Raw genomic sequence first — 22,357 nt, forward strand, 5'->3', positions numbered from 1 at the left:
AAGAGATTTGAGGCTAGGGTAAAAAAATGCACTAGGCAACAGTTTTTCATGTGCCAAAGAAACTCACAGCTTGTATCTTGTGCTTTAGGAAAAGTACGCACATGTCTTTGCCAAGCTGTATCGTGAACTGCATGCCAGTGCATCAGCTCCAAAACTCTAGATGCGTGACAAGTAATGGGGGCTTAATTGAAGGGCAAATTAGAGCTGATGTGAATCCTACACTCAGATATAAAACACTTTCAATGATACAAAGTAACAATAAAATTTCGTTTTTGAAGCAACAAATAGTGTATTCTATATGCGTTGTTATAACAAGAGGTCATGCGAAAGTTTTCAAGGGCATTAACAAATATACAGTTTGGTAGAACACAGCTGAAGAATACGATTATAAAGTCTCTAGTAATCTAAATACGAATAGACAGTATTGTCAGAATGGATTTCTATAACGAAACAAGGCAACGCTTTGATTGGAGCATAGGTCTCACCTCCACCTTCTTGGTTCTCGAAATCATCATAACCATCGTGGTCATCATCATAATGATCAACAAGATAATCTCCTTCCTCTTCATCTTCAGACTCGTCACGTTCCTCAAGCACTTCCTCTTCATCATCCTGTTCGTCATCGTCGTCTTCACGCTTGTCTGTTTTCCCCACTTTGGCCATGACTCTGTCCATATCGACTGTTTTCTTCTTGGTTGTGCTGACGACTAGGTACGGGAAGTAGATGAGATTAGGTTGTTTCTTGATCATACATGAGTAGAGGGGAACTGACTTGGTTTTTTTGTTGGATCCTTGACTTGTTTCAATGGCGTGTCTAGGAAATCCAAGTCGAGTTCTAGAAATAAAACATGTCAATTCGTTGGATCTAATGAAAATAGAGCAACGCAAAATGAAAATGTACCCGGTCTTCGAGTAACAATCTCCGTAAACGACTTTTGAGAATTGACTTGTCTCTTTCGTTTGAGTTTGAGCACAGTATACGATTCAACATCTACAAAACCGCATATCAGTCCACATCACTCCCGAAAATTCGATCTAATAACGCAATACCAGTCTTTGGAGGTGGTGGTTTGATATAAAAGGGCAATGTCTGCAAACTCTTCAAAAAATCATCATTCTTGTGCATTGGCTTCAAATGGAATGGAGTAGGAGGCAACAAGGCCGGAATTCCTCTTGATGCCTATATATAGACGATGTTAGATCTTGTTGCTTCTTGATGCGTCTGGATTGCAAGAAGACAGAATTGGCAATCCGTCACAGAAATCTGCAAGCTTACTGGAAAGAGAGCAGATTCGATTTCAATCTTTTCGCCTCCTCGACCACGACCACGGCCGCCTCGCCCTCGAAAGCCTCCTCCTCCTCTCCCTCTGCTCATATTTGCGTGTTGCTCCAAACGAACAAAAAGTGCACGACAAGAAGCGATTCTAACGCGAACAACACCTGGAACAACACGAAATCACGGGATAGTTAAGCTTATGTATTACTATTATTTACTACGAAAATGTTTCAGAATTTACACTGTTTCGATCGCGACGACGAGAAGGAATATTAGTTAGAGCTCAACCCAGCACCATTCCACGCGTTCGTGAGGCCAGCCTTATAATTTAATCATGTCTTTCCAATCCATGTTGGTTCTACTACTGTATCAAATGCGCCAGCAGATTCTAGTACGGGTAGAACAGCTGGATCGTTCTGCAAGATATCCGAAAGCTAATGTAGAGAGTCGGTTAGCACTGGGCGATTGCCACAGCGTTCCCAATGCACATACATCTTGTTGGGTATATCCAACAATGGTGATTGGAAAGTCCACAAACTGATTACGACCCGAGTATGTCGTTATTTGCAAGTGGACTAATATGACAAGGGTGTCAACTTCACTTTCTTCAATTAAAACTCACGCAGACACTAACCCATGTGCTTGATAATCCAATCTGCTTCCGGGATGGTCGGATTACACTTATCTGGTATCTTGATGATGATAACCACATCGTCATTCAGTGCTGGTATACTAGGTGCAGCCCACGTCGTAAGATTCTGATGCCCCCGTTTGATTTCAGCACCGTGTAGCATAAAGCTATGGTTTTCACGTAACTGCACTTCCACACTCCGTACACTTCCCAGCGTTGATCTCACCGTTAATAACACAATGAGATCGTCACCTCTCGCAACGGCTGCTTTGGTGACTCGCAAATCATAGCTAATATCGTGAGTCATGTCTGCATGCCATCTCCTCATGGACGATGCGTTTCCTAATACCGTCCCGACGAGAGATCGATCAAACCAGGTGATTTTAAATCCAGCTGCAGTTCTTGGAGCGGGAGAACCCCTCGAATTTGAAGAACCGTTACTTGTTTCGGGGATTTCAGCTACAATTCTAAATTTACTTTCTATAAAAGAGTTTGTTTTAGTATTCCGCTTTCGTTACAACGTCTGCCATATTTCACCTGCTGCGTAATCATCTCGAAGCACCAAGAAACTCGGCGGGAACATGAGGAATGGTCCTTCTGTTCCGTCAGCTGCTTCTGGAGTGTGGGTGAATGTCAGTATACATAACTAGTGTGTATGTGGTTTACTTTTGTAGTCAAAATACACAACCAAACACACACCTCTATCAGGTATTGGCAATTCCGCACTGAATGTAAAAGTAATATCGGATCCAGGGTGCACAGTGTACTCTCCCGTCCTGCCCTTCGTTCTTTGAGAGCTGACTGTCGACAAAACATCAGACTCTCTTCTCTTCCCCTTGTACTCCATAACAGCATCAGCGTGGAAGTAAAAGTGATGCAATGTCTTTGTCGGGTTTGTCCTATATGGTGTCATTTCTGTATAGCACTTGATTGTGATTATGGGTTTGGGGATTGTTCGAAACTTGGATGTGGCATTCAGGACACGCAGCTTCCCAGATATGATGACGGGCGATAGGCCGGGGGTTCCTTCGACGTAAGAGCCAGTGTCCCTCAATGGTGAGAGATATAGGCCCGTAGCGGCCAGCATGTTTGTTCTGTGGTGTTGGGATCAGCAAAACATCGATGTGGATATTGAGACAAGGGCGAACCGTGTAGTGTAAATTCGAATGCACTCACCTTTATTAGCACAATGTCGTTCCAAGTAGAAGATTTCACCGGCAGCCTGTCATGAGCTAGCTACGGAATTTCAATGTCATGAGTGTTTCCCGTTTTTGTGGAGGGTGATACTGATAGAACGTCTTCATAAGCCAAACCAAAACAGTGTCAAGCACCTTGATAAACGTACCAAGCTTCCCGATTTATAGGTGGCTACTGCGGTCTTGTAACGTGATCCGATGAATGAACTACTGTAATGCAAGGCGCCAACCCCCTTCATCAAACTCCAACACCAACTTTCACAGTCACATTTGCATTTGGTTATTGAGCGAGCTGAAAAGAACGGCAGCACGCATATTTGCATCCAATACTACCTGGCACTGGATAGTACCACCTCATCACACCGATTGCAAGGTAACAACCGGATCTAGCCACTTCATTCTTGTCACAACTCGACTTTGGCGACGTTGGCCAACATTGTTACAACATGAAACAACAAGACACACTCTATGAAAACAGCTCTGTATAACATGTCTGCCTTCTCACTAGATACTTTTTCCTCAATCGTCCCTACAACGCGCCAAAAACGCTAAAAAAAATGCAACCTTCAAGTGCACCTGAAACTATAGACCACGGAGAGAATCTAGCAAAGTTCTGGAAGGAAAAGTACCTAAACTCCCTGGAAGACCGCTTGTCTATGGTCCCTCGCATACCCACTGATGTGGATGGTGAACCCGCGTCACCAAGTAAGTTTTTGGTTTTGGGTTGCTCCATTGACTGGGCGGGCTCTATACGAACCTGCTACCAAGGCCATGTAATCATCTATTGACAAGAATGAAAGCTCAAATCACTTTTACTTTTGTGTTTCAGTGTTGGCACCTGCTGTAAAGACTGATGCAAGACTTGGTAACTCTCGTTCCAAGGGAGATTCTCCTGAACGAACTGGCATGTCTTTGACTAGTGAGCTGGTATGTCTGGAATACCAAGGAATCTGCTGTTGTGCCATTAGCTTTGATGAAACATCGGACTCGGGCTGACGTTTTTGTCAATAGGGAATGGAGTGGCCAATAGTAGTAGCTGTCAAATACCCTGAAATGGCCAATCTCCCAACTCGTGTCAGAAGCAAGATCGACACTCTAGTCCGTGACCACTTCTTGACACTTCGTCTCGGCACCGTAGCAGCAAACAGAGAATCTTCTGCAATCCCAACCATCCGCCACGAAATGCAAGGAGAATTTATAGCTTGGTTTGATAAAATGATTCAAGATGGTATGATTGAAACAACTACAAACATGTTGGATGTAGAAATGAAGCCTATGGACGCTGCTCGTATGTCTATCGAAGCTGTATTGCTGCAACATGAACCATCCCACCATTTAATGATGACACATGAAGGTGTATCTCCCGCTGCTCAGGCTCGTGAAGCTGTAATTGCACCTGCTGCACCACCGCAAACCGTAATGAAACAACATCACTATAATCCATTACCGCCAATCGTAATCAATATCCCTGCTTTATCACCATCGATATCAGCCAGCTCTCCGATCTCTTCAACAATGATTGCCACATCCCCAATAGTTGTAAATGCTCCACAGCGTCAGTCATCTCTACCACCAGCACCGACCATGACAACACGAGCTCCAACTCCCCGTCAACACCCTATAGTTCCATATGACCCCAACTCTGAACGATGGATTGCATGGACCGATATTGTACGTCAACGATTCCCAGATTGGTCTGGCTCAACTCCTGCAATGTCCAACTTTGCAAAGGCATTTCTGAAGGAACATCGTCTACCAGAAACCCGAGTATCTCCATTAACCGGTATCACATCCAAACCAACACTCGGTATTCCAAAAGACCTACAAAAGTCCTTCATGGATGGATTTGATCGTCGCTTCCGAACTCAGAATGGTGAATGGGTACAAGAACGTCGAAAGGGTGTCATTATCAACCTCCATCCTCTCGGTGACCGTGATCCAGATGCTTTACCGATAGTACGAGCTCACAAACCGGAAAAAGTACAATATGAAAAGGTCGTTCGAACAAACTCCTTCCCTGGACATATAATCACTCGTGATTTGCCCGGTCAAAGACGCTCAGGTGGATCTCCAATGAAACGAACTAGTAGTGTCTCTTCTGTCGGATCAGTATCTTCTTCAAGTGGAACTCGACTAGGTAACACTGCCGGTGACTTTGTCTTGTCTCCGACAGAAACAACCGAGCAACGCGGTAGATACTTGGTCAAGCTCTGGACGGATGTCATACGCGGCAAGCACGAAGCCTTCTTGTTGGACAACGTCCGCAATGTATCTCTGCAAACTCGAGTCAGAAACGGTGTCAAGGACTTCATCATCAAGAATGCCCCATCATTGGATTTAACTCTGGAATCATGTCTCGTCACATCCGATCGCGGTCGTCAAAGCTTTGGTATCCCAGACGTCTTGATTCCTTCCTTCTTGGCCTGGTTTGAAGATGAACGCAAGACGGCATTTAAAAAATACTCTGATGGAACATCTGTATCAGACTTGTTTAAGAATGACGAGCTGCAATCGTCGTCGTCAAGTAACAATACGCTCGGAAATAGTCTGGCTCGTAAACGATTACTGGGTCGTAGTAATGTGCGATCGGAACAAGATGATGCCGCTGCTATGGATGCTTTTGCTATGATGTCGTCGCCCACTGACGAGGACTCTCCAATGGAGAATTCAAGAGCTAAACGCCCAAGATTAACTATGGATCAGTCATATGAATTATATATTGCTGCATCGGCTGATGTACTCGACTCTCCACTCAGTGCTGGACTAACACCAACTCCAACTGCGATGGATCGTGAAGACAGTCCATTCCCATTGACTCGCTACACTTCGTAAGTACATTAGTGGTTGTATTGTGCACAATGATGCTATGAAGTGCTAGATTTGTCACTTTTTTGGCCCGAGTCTAAACCATCGTCAACCCTCTAGCTTGGTTAAGCAAATGATGCCCAACTACGCCGACCTCCCCAAATCAACCCGAATCGCTATCAAGAAATCAGCCAAGAACTTTTTGATTGCCACCATCGGTCTCGAACGACTCAACGAATGCATTGTTTGGCCCAAGAAGGGAATCTTCCAAACATATTCGATTCCATACCACCTCCACAATGCCTTCTACCAATGGATTGGTGACCGTTTTTCACAATACTGTGCTCCCGCTGGAGGTCGAAATCTTGAGATCGGTGCTGCTACAGCACAACAAGACGAACAAGAAGAAGCTGAAGTTTCTACACCGTTAGTGAGAGAGGACAGTGTCGTACAAGACGCCGTAGCTATGGATGTCGATCCCACCACTCTATAGAATAGCTTGGGCATGGGTTGCTTTGGTTAAGACAAAAAGGGGGCGGTTGTTTCTTTCATTCCATCATAAAACGAGTATTTATTGCACACGTCAGGCCATACCACTATAATTACAATCATGCATTTTGGCATATGCATTATGGGCCTGTCATGGCTCTCTAACAATTTAAATTATTGAAGACAAGATCATATTTTTGGTTTTTGCATGATATTATACAAGTAGCATATTATTACCACGGAAACCGTGCTGTTTTGTGTCATAGACGGTTGCGATGATGCGATTGGTTGTACTTTGCGTCACGAAAACTCGTTCTTCAGAAACCTTTTCATCGCGGTGCTTCGCTTGGTTTCGTACGTTGGCCTTTCTCCTTGTACAAACTGTTAAATTAAACTGTTTCCTGCTACTTCAAGATGATTAAAAAATTAAAATCGCGATTGATTGAGACGTGGCTGAAATTCGAGAACAAGTTGCCAAAATCGACAAAGCGACGCAAAGTGACCATTTCCACCGAGTTAAACCAAGACCGAGCGGCCAGTGCGACACGTAATCTAATGAAGGATCATGGGTACACTGAAGGCGTTCACTATTCAAATGGAACAGTACCTGCTGCCTGCTGGACATTAGTAGAAGCCTGCTGTAGTGTTTAGTTTTTGTGCTTGGTCAAGGAGAGAACGAACGTCATCAAGGCTTATCGACGCTCCGGAGATCCATACAAGAACTTTCATATGACAGGCTGGTTGAGGAGGAGGAGGATGGTGAGTATCACCGTAAATTTTCGTGAGTTGTTCGAAATTTGTCGTGTTGTGGTAGTATGTTGCGGACACCTCAGATTTAAATGCTGTACATCACGATTCATGATTCATTGAAGCCTCAAATCACTACTTTTCACTGTGTGTATGGTCAATTTCTTTAGTAATGTTTTCGTCGTGTCCATTCCCGTCGACTGATACGTGTTTGCGACACATCTCCACACGTCACCGACTTTATTTAGCGTGGCGAAAGCCATTGGGATCTACGTCAGTCCAGTTCACCGTGCAAAGTGGTAGCTTACAACTCGGACAACTCCAAAAATACCAAAACATGGTCAAGCCCAAGATTGCGTTGATTACAGGAGCCAACAGGTATACATCAACATGTCATCAAGCGATGCAATCGTATCTCACTCTCAATCTGTCGTTAACCAGTGGCATCGGTTTCGGAATCGCAGGCCTTTTGGCAGCTCGACACTCTGAACATACTCCCTTCATCATTGTGCTGGGATGTCGATCAAATGCTCGTGCAGAAGCAGCTAGGAATGCTCTGTTGGACGAGTACTTTCCTGATAAGAGGCAGGAAGGACTTCAAGTTATCCAAATCTTGTTGGTTGATGTCGGAAGTGTCAAGAGTGTTTTGTCGGCTTGTAAGCAGTTTAAGGAAAGGTGGGATACGATATATAGTGCTAAGAAAGGTGATGCACTGCTTGGAAATCCACAAGTGCTCAATCTTTTCTGTTGTTTTTTGATAGGTTTGACCAACTAGACCTGCTTTTCTGTAATGCTGGAATTATGAACGTTACTGGTCTGAACATCAAGAACGCTATCTGGATGCTACTTACTGATCCGATGCGCTTATCAAGGACTGGTGGAGGTGGGGAAGTCTTGACTCAAAAGAAGGACGCCAAATCTGTCGATGGCCTTGGAGAGACTTTCCACGTCAATGTATTTGGCCACTATATTATATTACGAGAGCTAGAGTCACTGCTAGATGCCGCTCCAAAAAGCCGGGTTATATGGGTGTCGTCGTTGACAGCTGTATCCGAGTTTTTGAATCCAGATGATTTACAGGCTCTGACCAACAACTCGGCTTATGAGTCTTCGAAACGTCTCATGGATGTTTTGAGTATGCAGTTATCTCGTCAGTGGGTTGGGAAGAGCAGGTATTCCTTCATGACGGATCCTGGGGTTACAATGACGGGAATTGTCGGTGATTTGTTACCTCAGTGGGCCTTGACCTGTGCATACTATACGGTATGATCTGCACGGTATTGCAAAGAAGCCAAGTGTCAATCAATTTATTGTAATCTAGATGAGGCTTTTGGGAACTGGAGCAACTCCTTCATCTGGTGATGGTGCTTATTCTGCAGTTCATGTCGCATTGGATGAGCACATAGAGGATCTGAAGCCTACAATCAAATATGGGTCATGGACGTCTCCATTTGGACACACGTCTATAGCAGAGAGGAAGGTCGAGTCCGTTCTTATGAGAGAAGAGGGCGTGTTGAGTGCTTTAGAGAAGCTGTATATGGAACGATGTAAGCAATAGCATTGCTACAATAACTAATTTAATAAATGAAGCCACCGATCGTCATATGAAATCGTCGTGTTTTCGATCATTTTCAAAACATAGCTTGTTAAACCAGCTGGAACTTTGCGAGTGACGGAGACGACGAGCATGCCAAGGAAGAATCAGGCAGCGCTTCCAAGTACATCAGGAGGACACGTCAAGTCTCTTCCTTATGAGGTTTACCGTTCACTTTGGTTAGCGTTAGCAATCTTTTTTTCTAAACAGCTGCTTTTTTACTATTAGCTTCAGTCGCTTCAATGGATTGAAGAGGAATGGGTACTGAACAGGCAGAATCAGTACTGTTATTGTGGCAGTGAACGGCATGGGTGAGAACTGTTAACACCAGGCTCTTGAAGCTGCGATATCTAGACATTGATCAAAAACATTTGCTCTTTTAGAACGATGATCAGATGCCAGTTATGCAGACAATTGTTCCATGAAGGTGTTTAAACTCTCTCAGAATGTAAAAGAAGCCAGTTTCCTCACTCCTTACGTTCCTTTTAGAATGCACAAATGTGTCTCCTGTGCCTTTCCTACATGGTGATGTATTCTTCACCTTCACTTGCTCGGTCTGTGGAGCTGGGCAGCAAACATATACAAGGCTTCCAATGAGCTGGTTTGTCTATTCACATCGCTGAAAAATCTTTGACCTCACCGCTGATCATTATGTTGTAAATTCACAGGGCTTCAACGATACATTTGGTACTTTTCCATTTGGGACAAGAGCATCCTGAGTCTGAAGATTTTAGATGGAAAGAGGATATATGCCGAATGATTGATGAGCTTTGGACAACGTTGTGGCCTGACAAGCCTCGTAAGTACTTTGGCATTCATCGTTATGTTTTGCTTTTTTTTGCTCTCTCGCATACTCACTTTATCTCCCCAAAACTAGGGCCTGCTACATGGCCAAATACCGTGGCAAGTGCTCTATCAACGCACAAAAAGCTCTTCAAATCTGGGTTTGAGCAACATGAGCAGCAAGGTGAACGTTCGATTTGCATTCTGCTTCACTTGGTCATATCTATAACCCTTTTTTGGCCTTAGGCTGGTGGGGACTAGTCCATCATGTGCCTCCAAAACTTTCCCGAAAACCGGAAGAATCAACTCTACCCGTTGTCGTATTCTTTTCTCCCGACGACGACTCATTTATATCGTATAATGGAATACCGTCTGCAGAAGTCCACGTAACACTACCATCCAGCTCTGGTAGACCGAAAAGAGAACGTGAAACTCCCACTCGATTAAAGGATGGTGTTTCAACACCAACGATAGCTCCTGGTAAAAAGAGGAAGCGAGCCGTCAATGAAGACATTGATAATATGAAATCCATAAAACCGGAAATGAAAATCGTGAAAATTGAGGAAGCATCACGTGCTGGATCTAGTGAAATAAGTGAAGCTATGCCGGCATTGTCACCTTCGGTGGAAGGCGAACGGACAGGTGGCACGTCAAGCAAAAAGACTCAATTTACTGAGCCTATAATACGTAAAGGTATTCTTCCATCAGTGGTGGTGAACAAGCCACAACCCTCAAAACCAGAACTCGAGCTAGCGAAAGCTGAAGTTGCTCGAGCATGTGCAGAGAGTGAAACTCAACGTATGGATGATGAATTCCTGTCAGTCAAGGAAGAATCAGAACTGCTGTCGCAGTTATCTGGAAAGTCTGTCGCAGAGAATCGAATGCGTCGCAAGCTACTTCTTAGACAGGTTTGTTTCATGCAGTTTTCTCTGTTGCTGCCTCTCTCTTATTTACCGGGTATCTATTTTACCTAGTTCAACCGTGCTAGACGCTTGCCAATATTTGATCTGGATGCCTCTGTCTTGTCTACAATACCCAGCGTCACTCGTTTACCCATAACGAGAAATCATCAAAACTACTCGAAAGCACAAATTCATCACCCTCCATATGCAGAGACATTTGCGGCAACGCTACATGGTGTACCATTCCTTTCTCATTGTCTGACGAATCCTGAATCACGTTCCAGTCCATATACTGGTCGCGTGTTGAGGCCATTCATATGGAGAGACTACAATAGTCAGCCTCCTGCCTTGTTGTTACTTGAGGAGATTCGCCATTTATATAAGTGAGTCATCAGTTGTGTTGGTTTGTATCGTTCAAGGTCACTTACACGTGTGAACATATAGGACAAACTCGGACGAGGAAGAAGTCATAAGTATTGATTATAGTCACTTTCAATTCTTCCATTTGGATCAAGTCAATGATTTATTGTGGAGAGTGTTTTGGCCTGGAATTGATGGTATGCACTTTTTTGCACACCTCCTTTTTGAGCTGTGAGATCCAAATTGGTTGACACTTCCGCTCAATTAGTTGCTGAGCATCTCATGTATCCGGATTATTCGATTGTGGTCATGTATCGCCGGCTTGTGGTCGGGTGTGCTTTTATGACTCCCGAAGGTTACATTACCTATATCGCTGTTCGACCGGGGTGGGGTGGACAAGGTCTAGCCAGGTACAGAGCCATTTTGTCATCATTTTTTTCACTAGACTTTTGCTGGTTGCAACAACAAGGCTAACTATAATTTTCATTCTCACAAAGGTTCATGTTGTATTATCTCATACAAATTCTCCCATCACGAGATATCACGCTTCATGTTTCAGCAAACAATCCAGCCATGGTGAATATTCATGAGCGATTCACTTTTTGTTCATTACGAATTGAAGTTGACACTTTACCCACAATTTTAGATTCTGTATCAACAGTTTGGATTCAAGCCAGAAGAGTTTGTAGTCAACTTTTTCGACAAGTACTTGCCACCAGAGAGTCGAGATTGCAAGAATGCATTTCTTGTTCGACTGAGACGATGAGTTATGTGGTATTGCAAACATGTAGATTTGTAACATAGCTTTAAAGAATCGATGTATCATACAAATATTAACTGTCTCTCTCTTCCCACTTTTAACCATTTATTGAGTTAGGAACTGGCCTCATGCCCTGTATATGTTCCTACAGTTGGACAATAAATGAGCAATTATTTACTTTCATAACTATAAAAAAACACGCTGATTACATGATTCGAACATGTGCGGGTAAACCCACGTCCTTAGCAGGGACGCCCGATAACCACTACGGGAAATCAGCGCCAGAAGTAAACAATTGTTGACACGATTATAAATTTTCAGCGTTTATCTCTTACAGGAAGGCTCACTGGATTAATGCCGAGCCTCGGCGAAAAAAAAACTGCGGCACTAGAGACATATGGGGAGTAATTAGCAACTTTAGTGGGTTTTAAGTGTTGTAATAATCGTAAATTTGCGGGACTATAATCTATAATCCCAATAGAATGCATGAGCCAAAAAAAAATGCGGCACTAGAGTCTCAAGCAGAGTGTCGAGTCGATCAAGTTACAGGTTGCAATGTTCAGAGATCCTGGTTTCTGTTTCATCTTGAGCTTTACGAACGATTTAGTAAATTTCATGCATTCGATACGCGTCGTGACTTGACATTACGGCGTAGTCGATTCCTCACTGCACCAGCTACAAAACAATTGATTCGTTTCTGTAATATGATAGTGACGTATAATACGCGATTATTCGCCACTCGTTCTGGTTGTATCCTTCGTTGTAACTGATAACTAATATCCAGTTGCAACAACCTTCCCAAAAAACAGCCAAGGATGCGACCACACAAGAAGTCGAGGAAAGCGTTGGGAGAATCAGGAGCATCCAATGCCGGAACTACAGCTGGACGCAAGCCCGCAGCCAAAGTACGAATTGGTCCAAAAGCATCTACTCAAGTAGCTCATTCTTGACTGTCATCCTTCAACAGTAACCTAGTTTATATACATTGATGATAATTAGCATATTATGTACATTCCCAACACATTCCTTCTTCTCCCCTAGCCTCGACCTCTTCGGTAGCCAGATTCCAAATGGCATCGACGATGTCGTGGTCGATTTCACCGTCTATGAAAAGATACTCCCTCCATTGCCCAATTTCGTACATCTCAAAATAAAGCCAAATAATGTCATGAATCTCCTCCTTCTCAAAGTCTGTGGATACTGCAAACACCCAAACTCGTGCATCTAGAGGCGTGTTGTGGTGCGATCCATCTAAGGATGTCTCGCTGAAAAAGAGTAAGTTAATGATGATCGTTATGATCATAAGATGCTGCATTGATCGCTGTTGAATTCTGCTTTTATCAACATGAACATGTTTGCACGTGCTGACCAATCCCCATCACATAGACTCCATATCACAACCACAGCAGCAACGAAGGAATCCCTCAACGAAATAAAACTCATCACAACTCGTACCCAAGATCCACGCCGCAAAAGACGCCGTCAAAAAGGAGTTACGACTGTATATCGAAAAGACCATCCGACAACAGTTTGGCAAGTACGAATTCGGTCAACTCACTATGCAAATCCGTTCCGTAATGGCTACTACGAAACGTGGAGCACCTCCAACTGATGTTGTATTGAAGAAGATGTGGAAGTTACATCCAGAACTCGTTGCTGGTGCTGAAAGGAAGGTCAAGAGGGAAGCGAGGAAGGGAAAGCTTGCACAGAGGGCAGCAGCTATGGCAGCATGGAAGGCTCAAAGGAGGTAGAAGGATACGTTGAGGCTAAAGCCATGTATATAGAATATATCATAAGGAGGATGTAGTGGTGGGGAGAAGAATATACTTATATATAACGACAAGATTGCGAATAAAGGAATATACTGTATATATATATGTACACGATACACGATTACAATGGCGCACAGTTTTAACTATATTCGCGGAAGCTATGCGGACTTGTGACTCTGAAATCAACGCTTCTTTGAACAACATGTTATGCCAATCCAAATAATCCCACCCATACATTCAGAGACTATAGCAAAAGATATCTACAATTCCTAATACAGTCGCACCTCAATCACCCCATCCATCGGCCTTCGATTCAGCCTGAATCCTCGCACTCCCCCACCTCCCCTGCTCATAAAAAAGCATATACACTGACCCACTAGCGTAACTAAATATCTCATCTTGGATATCAGAGACCAGATCGACTCGATCATCTGATATTCTAAACCATTTGTGGGTTTCAGTTCCATCGACTTCATGAGTCCTTCTGTATGTGACAAAGTGGCCAGAGTCGTGACCGCCGTAATGCAGTACTACGGCTTTCAGGGCATAGATGTAGGGGTTGTTACTGTTATTTGGTTCTGTGGATGGTGGGTTGTCTGGTATTGGTGGAGGAGGAGCATCTTTTGCTGTTTCAGCATCTGGGTCTGATTGCTCAGATTCGACATGTTTAGCAGGAGCTGGGGTATCAACATTGTTATCATCATCTCCACCGGAAGCATCGATAGTGTCGTTGACCAAGACCTCCTCTATAGCGTCCTCAACAACCCTTGTCTCACGCGACCTGTCATCATCCAAAGGCTCGTCATCATCATGTACATCATTCTCCTGTATATTCACATCAGGCGACTCTTCCTTTAACTCGGGTATTCTGCTATCATCGTGTTCTATAGTTTCAACAGGCTCTTCTTCCTGCTCTTCGTTTGGCTCCACCCATGGTTTACCAAACGTTTGCAATCCAGCAAACTCACAGCCACCAGCAAATCCAGACGATGTACAAAACGGCGTTAGATCTAGCTCGCATTGGAAGGCAACGGACGTTGTATTCTTCATGACGGAGCCAGATGGGAGATATATAGATCGTTGCATATGTAGAGCTAGACACTTGGGCGGTCTAGCAATCAAGACTTGTTTGGCGGCTGATTTAGATGGTATTTTGAGTCTTTTTACAGTTTCAGGCTGAGAAATTGAGGATATTAGTCGACGAGCGATAGAGAGAAAAGACGGAGCTCCAGATGGTCCAGATGATACAGCACTCATCGTGCAGTAGATGACATACACTCTTTACAACCCAACCTCCTTCAAATCGCTTCAACAGTCACACTTACCAGCTTTGTTTCATCCTCCTCCTGCACAGATTCCTTAACAGCATCAAGTTCCTTCTCTACTTGTACCAAGACAGTCAAAGCTTCACGCATATTGCGTTTATACTTTTCCATCTTCTTTTCGGTGCCTTCTGTCTTTTCAGGCTGCCGCTGTAATTCAGCGATATCTGATTTTATGGATTCTACACGTGCTCGAGCTTTTTCACAGACATTGGTGCATTCTTGCAGTGTTGCTACCATGGAGCACTTTTCACACATCCAGTCCTCTAGACGTTCAGGTGCTGTGTATGTTTTGAGTAGAGATTCGATAGTTACAGAGTGGTACTATCGTGAACCAAAAAAAAATTATTTTATACTATGATGATTCTCAGTCGAAACATCACTTACTCGAGTTGGCAGAGCCAGAGAAAAGTTATCGAATTGTTGGTGTTGAATTCCAGACTGTGCCAAAATATTTGTAATGAGCAATGTTTGTGGATGCGAAAGACACTTGAAGTCTGCGAAACCTCTCACCGTAAATCCACACTGTAAACACACCACTGAACTAGCCACCAAACCAACGAATGGATTCCGTAATCCAAAATCAAAACCTTGCTTCAAGGAGCTCAAAAACAAGGATTTACTGGCCCTGTCTGCCACATTCTTAACATCATCGGTTGTCTGTCTATCATCGACGTTGTGACCATTTACTTTACCATTCACGGACCCATTAGCAGGATGGTGGCCATTAGCTTGTGGTAGAGTGCGATCAGACCCTGTTTCAGGTTTGGCAAATTGTTTGACACTATCTTGTTGATCACTATCTTTCGATTTCGATGAAGATAACGGTTCTTTAGATGGAGCGTCAATATTTTTCTCGGCAGCTGTGATCGTTTTGGTAGTCCTAGACTGGTTGACAAGTGCATCCCATTCACTTCCAATAAAAGTCGGATTTCGTATCAAGACTCGAGCGATGCTGGCCTCTTCTTCCGACAAGGCCGAGCTTACGAGCTGAAACAGTTCATGGGCGTCTTGTTGCTCGTATGCTAGTATATTTGTACGTCCAGCACTTATAGCTCGCATCAGTATTGATGGTTGAATGGCTCGTCTCGACGGTTTGAGCTCGTTCAAAGCTAGAGGAGGAAGTTGTGTAAGCAAGCGAAAGGGCAGTTGTGCAAATAAGATGGTCGTATACCAAAAGTCAGTCCAAGAAGAGCTTCAGTGACGAGCAAGTTGATCCGATTGCCTTCATCGTCATATGGATTCTCTCTGAATTGAGAATACCGTTGTTGAAGATACGTCAACAAGGATGGCAGCGATACAAGTGCCTAATAACAGAAGTGTTTGAGTAAAGTAGTTGTTGAGACGCGTCAACTTCTTTTGCGTGACCTGAGTCACCGAGTTCATGAAGCAGAGATTGCCCGTATTGTATAGCCCAGGCGGATATGGAACTCCATTTGCTAAATAAAACGATGACAGTCGATAACGTGTGTCAAGTTCAACACGGCAAACAACGATCCAACCTGATTTCCTGATGTTGTGGTGATTTGGCTTCAAGTCCAAGGCCTGGAGAGCAAGAGTCTCGGCAGGAGTAGTAACTAGCAAAGACAATATAGCATTTGGACCACCCAGTTTGTATATAGCAATTATAAGAAAGGTGGTCAAAACCGCAGATCCAATCATTGCTGGGTTTTGGGAGAGAGACTCGACATAGATGGAAGGGAGCGGGTGCCCAGCCCAGGACAGCAAGAGGGAAAGCAGATTCATAGTGGCATGCCTCTTCATTTGTATTCCAATGCAATGAGAATGTTTGGATTTCGTGTTTTTGTGAATATTGTTTTGATGTTCAAGCTGACGCGTTAGCTACGAGCATTTGCAGTGTATGTTGTGAGTGTATTTGAACGTTTAGAAGAATACAAGAGTAGTAAACCCAAGACGATTGAATGCTGCGAGCAGCTGCACCTCAAATCCAATTGGAAGTGATGAAAAGAAGGCAGCATAGCTGGACGCCCACGGTAACATATAGTATTCGCTTTCAAACGAGGCTTGTCGACCATGCCCAGCTTCTTCCGTCCGTCCGCCGGTCAATCAGAAGCCTTAATTGACATCGAGACGAACGCGTCATGCAACGGTTTGACTCGGAGTGTAGTGTTAGTATGAGAGGCCTTCCACGGGTATCTAGTAAGTATTCTGCATGTAATCGCGTCATATTTGCATGTTATCTCGGTTGTTTTTCTCCTTCCTTCCTCCCATCTCCCATCCCCTTACAACTTTTCAAAAAAATCAATGACACAGCCGATTCCGCCTTTGCTTCTAACAACACACCCAACCAGACATAGATACGCTTATAGACAGGCACGAGATCATATAATCCCGACTATTTTATCCTCCTTTTTGTCGCCTTCTTCCTAGACAAATCAAGTCAACAACAGCAGCAAGGTCCCAACTCTCATAACAGAAACCACCTATCATGATATCTGCGGAGGTCCCATTGTCGCCTCCTCATAGCCCCAATGTAGATTCGAAGGTCGATACTAGTCCCAGGAATGGAGTGGAAGCTACATCAACACTGTCATCAACAATATCAACAACAGCATCGATACTACACACTGCTGCTGTCGTATCAAACCAAGGACTGTCCCAAACAGACTTGAAGAGTTTAAGGAATGTGCTGTCTCTTCTCCAGAAGCATACGGCTGCTTTTCCCTTCCTTAAACCAGTAGATCCCGTAGCTGACAATTGCCCCGACTACCACTCCATCATTAAGTACCCAATGGACTTGTCAACCGTCGAAAAGAAACTCAATGCAGGCTTATACAACAGTGTACAGGCTTTCGCTGCTGATATCGAACTCATGTTTAGCAATTGGTGAGTACATTTGTTTTGATCTAGTCTGCTTGAATGCAATCAAAATACGAGTCTATATCGACTTGACACACTCATGGAATGATGGCCGAGAACGCATATGAGCAATACAGACTCAAAATCATATATCGCATATATGACGTTTTTGATGATCTACGTGTCGCTATCATACTGCTTGTTCGTTCAAAGGTTTCAGAGCTAACCCTTCGCTTTCTCCTAGTTTCCGATATAATCAGAACGATACGCATCCTGTATATAAACTAGCACAGCAGCTCAGAGTCGCATTCAACAATCTGTTGAATAGCAACTTTCCAACCATGGTATCCTCCACCACTCAACCCACATATAGTCTAGCACCACCAGCTCCCATTCACCATCCACAACACCCACATCCAATATCACATCCATCTACAGCTCATCGTAAAGTACTACCCAACTCGGTCACCGTCAATAGAACAAAACGAGCTGCCAAACCCAAAACAGAAGATAATAAAGCAGCAGGAATCTATAATATAGATGATCCAGAATCATTACATCGTCGTCAATCATCATCTGGCTCACTGGCTTCGTTGACTTCTCTCACTGATGGAGTCGTGCCCTCAGGAGTAGAGCCCCTCCCACCAAATGTAAAGAGGCCATACTCGAAAAGAGCATCCTCAATAGACTTTAGTGATCCAAACAGAAAAAAGAGAAAATATATTAAAAAGGCTGATAAAATCAAGCTTGAAAAGGCCGGGAAAGCTGCTGGGAAGGGTGGTAAAAAGAGCAAGGCTGTGCCTGCTCTCGGTGATGCATCTCTACAACTACAGCTGCTCACTCAACAGGTCGCCATGTTTTCAGCCATGATGCAACATACTGTCCAACAAAATGCCGCAGAAAGTGACTCGTCTGATAGTGATTCATCTAGTAGTGATGATGATGACAAAGAGGAAGCAGAAAACCATAGTGAAGCAGGTCAACAACAGCAACAACAGTTTGAAGGATTTACAAATCCATACTCAGACGACTCTGGTGCACAATCACCAGGCTCCAGGGCATCATCTGTAGAACCAAAGTACACTACCCGCAGTGCTACTCGAGCTCTGTATCCCGACGAGGAACCAGTGAAGAAACCGCGTCGTATATCACCACCAGCTCCAACCATAAGGAATCGTAGGGGCTCGAAAAAAGCATCTACAGCTTCGAAAAAGAAATCTACATCATCAGCAAACAAGATTATAACTATAAATGGGCAGATCGTAGACGCAGCCTTTTTGGCAAATCTTGCAGAAAGGATTGGTGATTTACCTCCGGAAGGCCAATCTCGTGTGGCTGATCTCGTCAAGACATCCAAATATGGATGGTCGATTGACTTGGCAGGCGAGTTAGAGATCGACTTTGATTTAATCGAAGAACGAGCTCTTACTCGTATAGATGAATACTGCCGCACCAATGGAGGTAGCATGCACAACAACAGCAACAATTATCATAATAATAGCAATCAGCATAGCAATATTAGAAGTGAAGTGCAAAGTCATGGCTCATACGGCTCATTCGATACATCTGCATATAGCGATATATTGCCCATGACCATGATGCCCTTAATGGGTGACATGGGAGATGGCAGTATGGGAGGATATGGAGCTGGAATGGTTGGCCTTGGGTTTGATCAACAGTCGGATGATGTGGATCTTGATATTTAGAGGTGCATTGAATCTTAGAATGTGGGAATCGATGGAAGAAAGAGCCAAATGGAGGGATTTGGTCTCTTGAAAGTATAAAACAAAAACAAAAAGACTAGTACATGATTTCAGATTTGTTTTCTGTAGTACACACAAAATGTTGTAATAAATGCAAAAAGCGCATTCCAATCTTCACTGTATTGTCATCTTTGGAGAGTTGATTCTGAAAGAACGACGGTACAACATCCGCTTTCCAATCCTACTATTATATAAACTTATCTACTCATCCAAAAATGAGGAGTAGGGGAGTTGAACCCGTGACCTTTCGATGAAGTTCCAACTATTATTGGAATCGAATGCTACTACCAACTGAGCTAACCCCTCGTTCCCAGACTCAACCTACGGTAACTTTGAGGTACTTATAGCAGCGACAGGATCCCCGCGATAAAATTGCGATCGCGCAAACGTAATTCCAGTAACATACGAGGAGTAATTAGCAACTTGTGGGTTTTAAGTGGGTTTTAAGTGTTGTAATAATCGTAAATTTGCGGGACTATAATCCTAATAGAATGCATGAGCCAAAAAAAACGCGTTATTGCAGTCAATTGCCTTTGAAATTACTCGATATCGTTTCGTGATGTCCTCTGGTACTGTTTCACGATTCAAGCCCAACAAGCGAGGCTCATTGCTACCTTAAATCTTCAAATGCGAAAACACACTCAATGCAGTCCATGTGTGGAGGAACACCCAACGCAGCCACACATTCCATACAAGTAAGATTACGACTCCAAGCTACGAAGCTTGTTCACTCGTTCAAAACCTCAATACGTTTTCCAATCGCGACCCTGCAGGGAAGAAATAGGAGATATTGTCCAACTTCAAAAAAATGGACGCAAGATGGAAACGCTTCTGCAAAAAGCCAATCTAACGTATGGAACTCTGCAATACGGAGCACTATCTACTTTCGCTGTATTCGCTGGTGCTGGTGGTCTCGTTCAAGGCATCATCTTTATAATCATATTCGCCGACAAGAATCTCTGGAAACATCATGGGAAACTGCTGGCATGTCTCGCATTCACTGACTCGTGCCTGGGAATTGGAGAATGTATCGTATGGCTACGTGCTCTCTATTACGGCCATTACCCTGGGATTACAGACTGTGTGTTTCAAGTTGGTGTAGAAACCCAAGGAGTTCTTATTGGACTCTACTGTCTGATGGCACTGTCTCTAGATCGATATCATTCCATTGTCAAGGGACAGCAGCTGTCGGATACAGCAGTGTATTGTATCATCTTCTCCTCCTTCTCTCTGGCATATGTGTTGTTTGCAGTGATGCTGTACATTGGTGTGGACAACAGTGTAAATCTACGGAGCTTCAACATGTATTGTGTCATGAGCTGGTCTACGAGGGATCCTGTTGTTTTACCGCTGGTGATTTGTACATATTTGACGATGTTGGTGTCAATGGTATGTTCGCACCTAGTTTCCGAATTTGATTTCAACGGAAACTACATACAAAGATTGCTTCTCAAATACCCAACATTTATGACACCAGGTCGTTTTAGCCGTTTGCAACGTGATGATTTTGAGGAAGATCTTTGTATCTTCGAATGCCATGACAAAACTCGGAATGGATCCATCTGGGTGTCCGTCAAATAGCACCAAGCTGCTAAGTAACAAAGTGATCGAGCATGCACCTCCTTCGATGGCCCGCTCACGAAAGACTTCAACGGAAGTGCTGCTGTACAAGAAATTCGCCCTCTTAACTGCAGGACTGTTTGTCTGTTGGGGACCGTATATGATTATGGCGATGCATGACATCTTTACCGGTATACAGATCGTCCCAGAGTACGAGGTTTTTGCACTTTTATGTGCCAGTGTCCATGCGTGTGTAAACGGTAAGCTTCAATGTTTTTGGCAAGCACGAAGAAATGATCTCACAATATGAAACTAGGAGCTTTGCTGCTTTATACGAATTCGCCGGTGTATATGAAATTTATGGCACTTCTCCGACTCAAGCCGGGTGTAAATGTGAATTCGCGCTCAACCTCCACTGTTGCCCGACTCTTGCCATCTTGACAGACGTAATCCCAACTGCCCAAAGCAATAGAATTTATTCCTGTTTCATTCAGAGCTGCTTTACTGCAGACGCTTCGTAAATAGGTGATTAGTTGGAACTGCGATTCTGTAAAAAAAAAATAAACACATTGGCAGCAAAAGTACCGCACAGATCTCAAATTCAATCTGCCGTTGACGCATGACTTTTAGAGATAATAGACTTTCGTCAGTGATAGCGTGGCTTATATGCTGGTGAAATGTCATGCACAAAACAAATGACGCAGATCAGATACCTGGCATCCAGCCACTCTCATGAGAACCTCATATAGGTTTGAGCATGCGACGGATGCCCAGACAGAAACCTCGGATCTTCCTTATCTCAATCACACCTTCGTTGACCCCATAATTTTAAAAACAAATCTTAACAAAAGTAGATCGGCTATGTTGTGCTAAAATGCCTCCAAGATGTCAACATTTGACGAGAAGATTGCCATACAATATGGTGCTCTGCAATACGCAAGTCTTACGATTTGTGCTCTCTTCGCTGGCATCGGTGGACTAATTCAAGGAGTCATATTTGCCATCATCATTTCCGACAAGCATCTCTGGAAACACCATGGCAAATTGTTGGCTTGCTTAGCATTTGCAGATTCTTGTCTGGGAATTGGTGAATCCGTGATATGGTTTCGTGCCGTGCATTTTGGCCACTACCCTGGAGTGGAAGACTGTCTGATTCAAACTGGTGTCGAAATGCAAGGAGTCTGTGTAGCTCTATATACAATCATGGCTCTATCTGTTGACCGATTATACGCCATTGTGAGGGGAGAGCAGCTTTCTGATAGATTTGTGTACACGATGATTGCGTCGTTTTTCGGCCTGGCCTACCTTCTTTATGGGATGATGATATACGTTGGAATGGAAGACAGTATAGCACTAAGAGCCTTTAACGTTTATTGTGTCATAAATTGGTCTTCGAGAGATCCTTCCGCTATGGCTATCGTCTTGGTTACATTTTTGACCATGTTGGCATCAATGGTAAAAACGCAGTACGACGATACCGAATCCACAAGCTTCCCACTCACATTCTCGATTGATTGTACTAGGTTGTGTTGGCCGCTTGTAATGTCGTGATACTGCACAAACTCTATGCAAGTTCG

The 22,357-nt window shown here is 43.7% G+C and overlaps 4 protein-coding genes across 4 annotated transcripts; 3 read left to right on the plus strand and 1 right to left on the minus strand.

The window, feature by feature from the left end:
* Nucleotides 1-3,660: 3,660 nt before the first annotated feature.
* On the plus strand, nt 3,661-6,401 carry SmJEL517_g01862 (uncharacterized protein; the record flags this gene model as incomplete). The annotated part of the gene is made up of 4 exons (XM_031167790.1): nt 3,661-3,808; nt 3,933-4,030; nt 4,115-5,931; nt 6,029-6,401. The coding sequence occupies 4 exons, from the start codon at nt 3,661-3,663 to the stop codon at nt 6,399-6,401; spliced, it is 2,436 nt and encodes an 811-aa protein (XP_031026130.1).
* A 1,080-nt stretch (nt 6,402-7,481) lies between these two features.
* Nucleotides 7,482-11,549, plus strand: SmJEL517_g01863 (uncharacterized protein; the record flags this gene model as incomplete). Its single annotated transcript, XM_031167791.1, has 16 exons — nt 7,482-7,522; nt 7,586-7,819; nt 7,906-8,407; nt 8,466-8,691; nt 8,800-8,900; nt 8,967-9,049; nt 9,122-9,165; nt 9,228-9,339; nt 9,407-9,537; nt 9,616-9,705; nt 9,768-10,429; nt 10,496-10,806; nt 10,868-10,980; nt 11,052-11,193; nt 11,281-11,359; nt 11,430-11,549. 16 exons carry the CDS (start codon nt 7,482-7,484, stop codon nt 11,547-11,549), a joined length of 2,991 nt encoding a protein of 996 aa, XP_031026131.1.
* A 2,051-nt stretch (nt 11,550-13,600) lies between these two features.
* Nucleotides 13,601-16,299, minus strand: SmJEL517_g01864 (uncharacterized protein; the record flags this gene model as incomplete). The annotated part of the gene is made up of 7 exons (XM_031167792.1): nt 13,601-14,491; nt 14,641-14,961; nt 15,025-15,078; nt 15,151-15,749; nt 15,812-15,944; nt 16,006-16,076; nt 16,140-16,299. 7 exons carry the CDS (start codon nt 16,297-16,299, stop codon nt 13,601-13,603), a joined length of 2,229 nt encoding a protein of 742 aa, XP_031026136.1.
* Nucleotides 16,300-17,086: 787 nt separating this feature from the next.
* On the plus strand, nt 17,087-19,163 carry SmJEL517_g01865 (uncharacterized protein; the record flags this gene model as incomplete). The annotated part of the gene is made up of 2 exons (XM_031167793.1): nt 17,087-17,484; nt 17,702-19,163. The coding sequence occupies 2 exons, from the start codon at nt 17,087-17,089 to the stop codon at nt 19,161-19,163; spliced, it is 1,860 nt and encodes a 619-aa protein (XP_031026137.1).
* Nucleotides 19,164-22,357: the final 3,194 nt, after the last annotated feature.

Source organism: Synchytrium microbalum, assembly GCF_006535985.1.
Source record: "Synchytrium microbalum strain JEL517 chromosome Unknown SmJEL517_scf0007, whole genome shotgun sequence".
NCBI classification, from domain to species: domain Eukaryota; kingdom Fungi; phylum Chytridiomycota; class Chytridiomycetes; order Synchytriales; family Synchytriaceae; genus Synchytrium; species Synchytrium microbalum.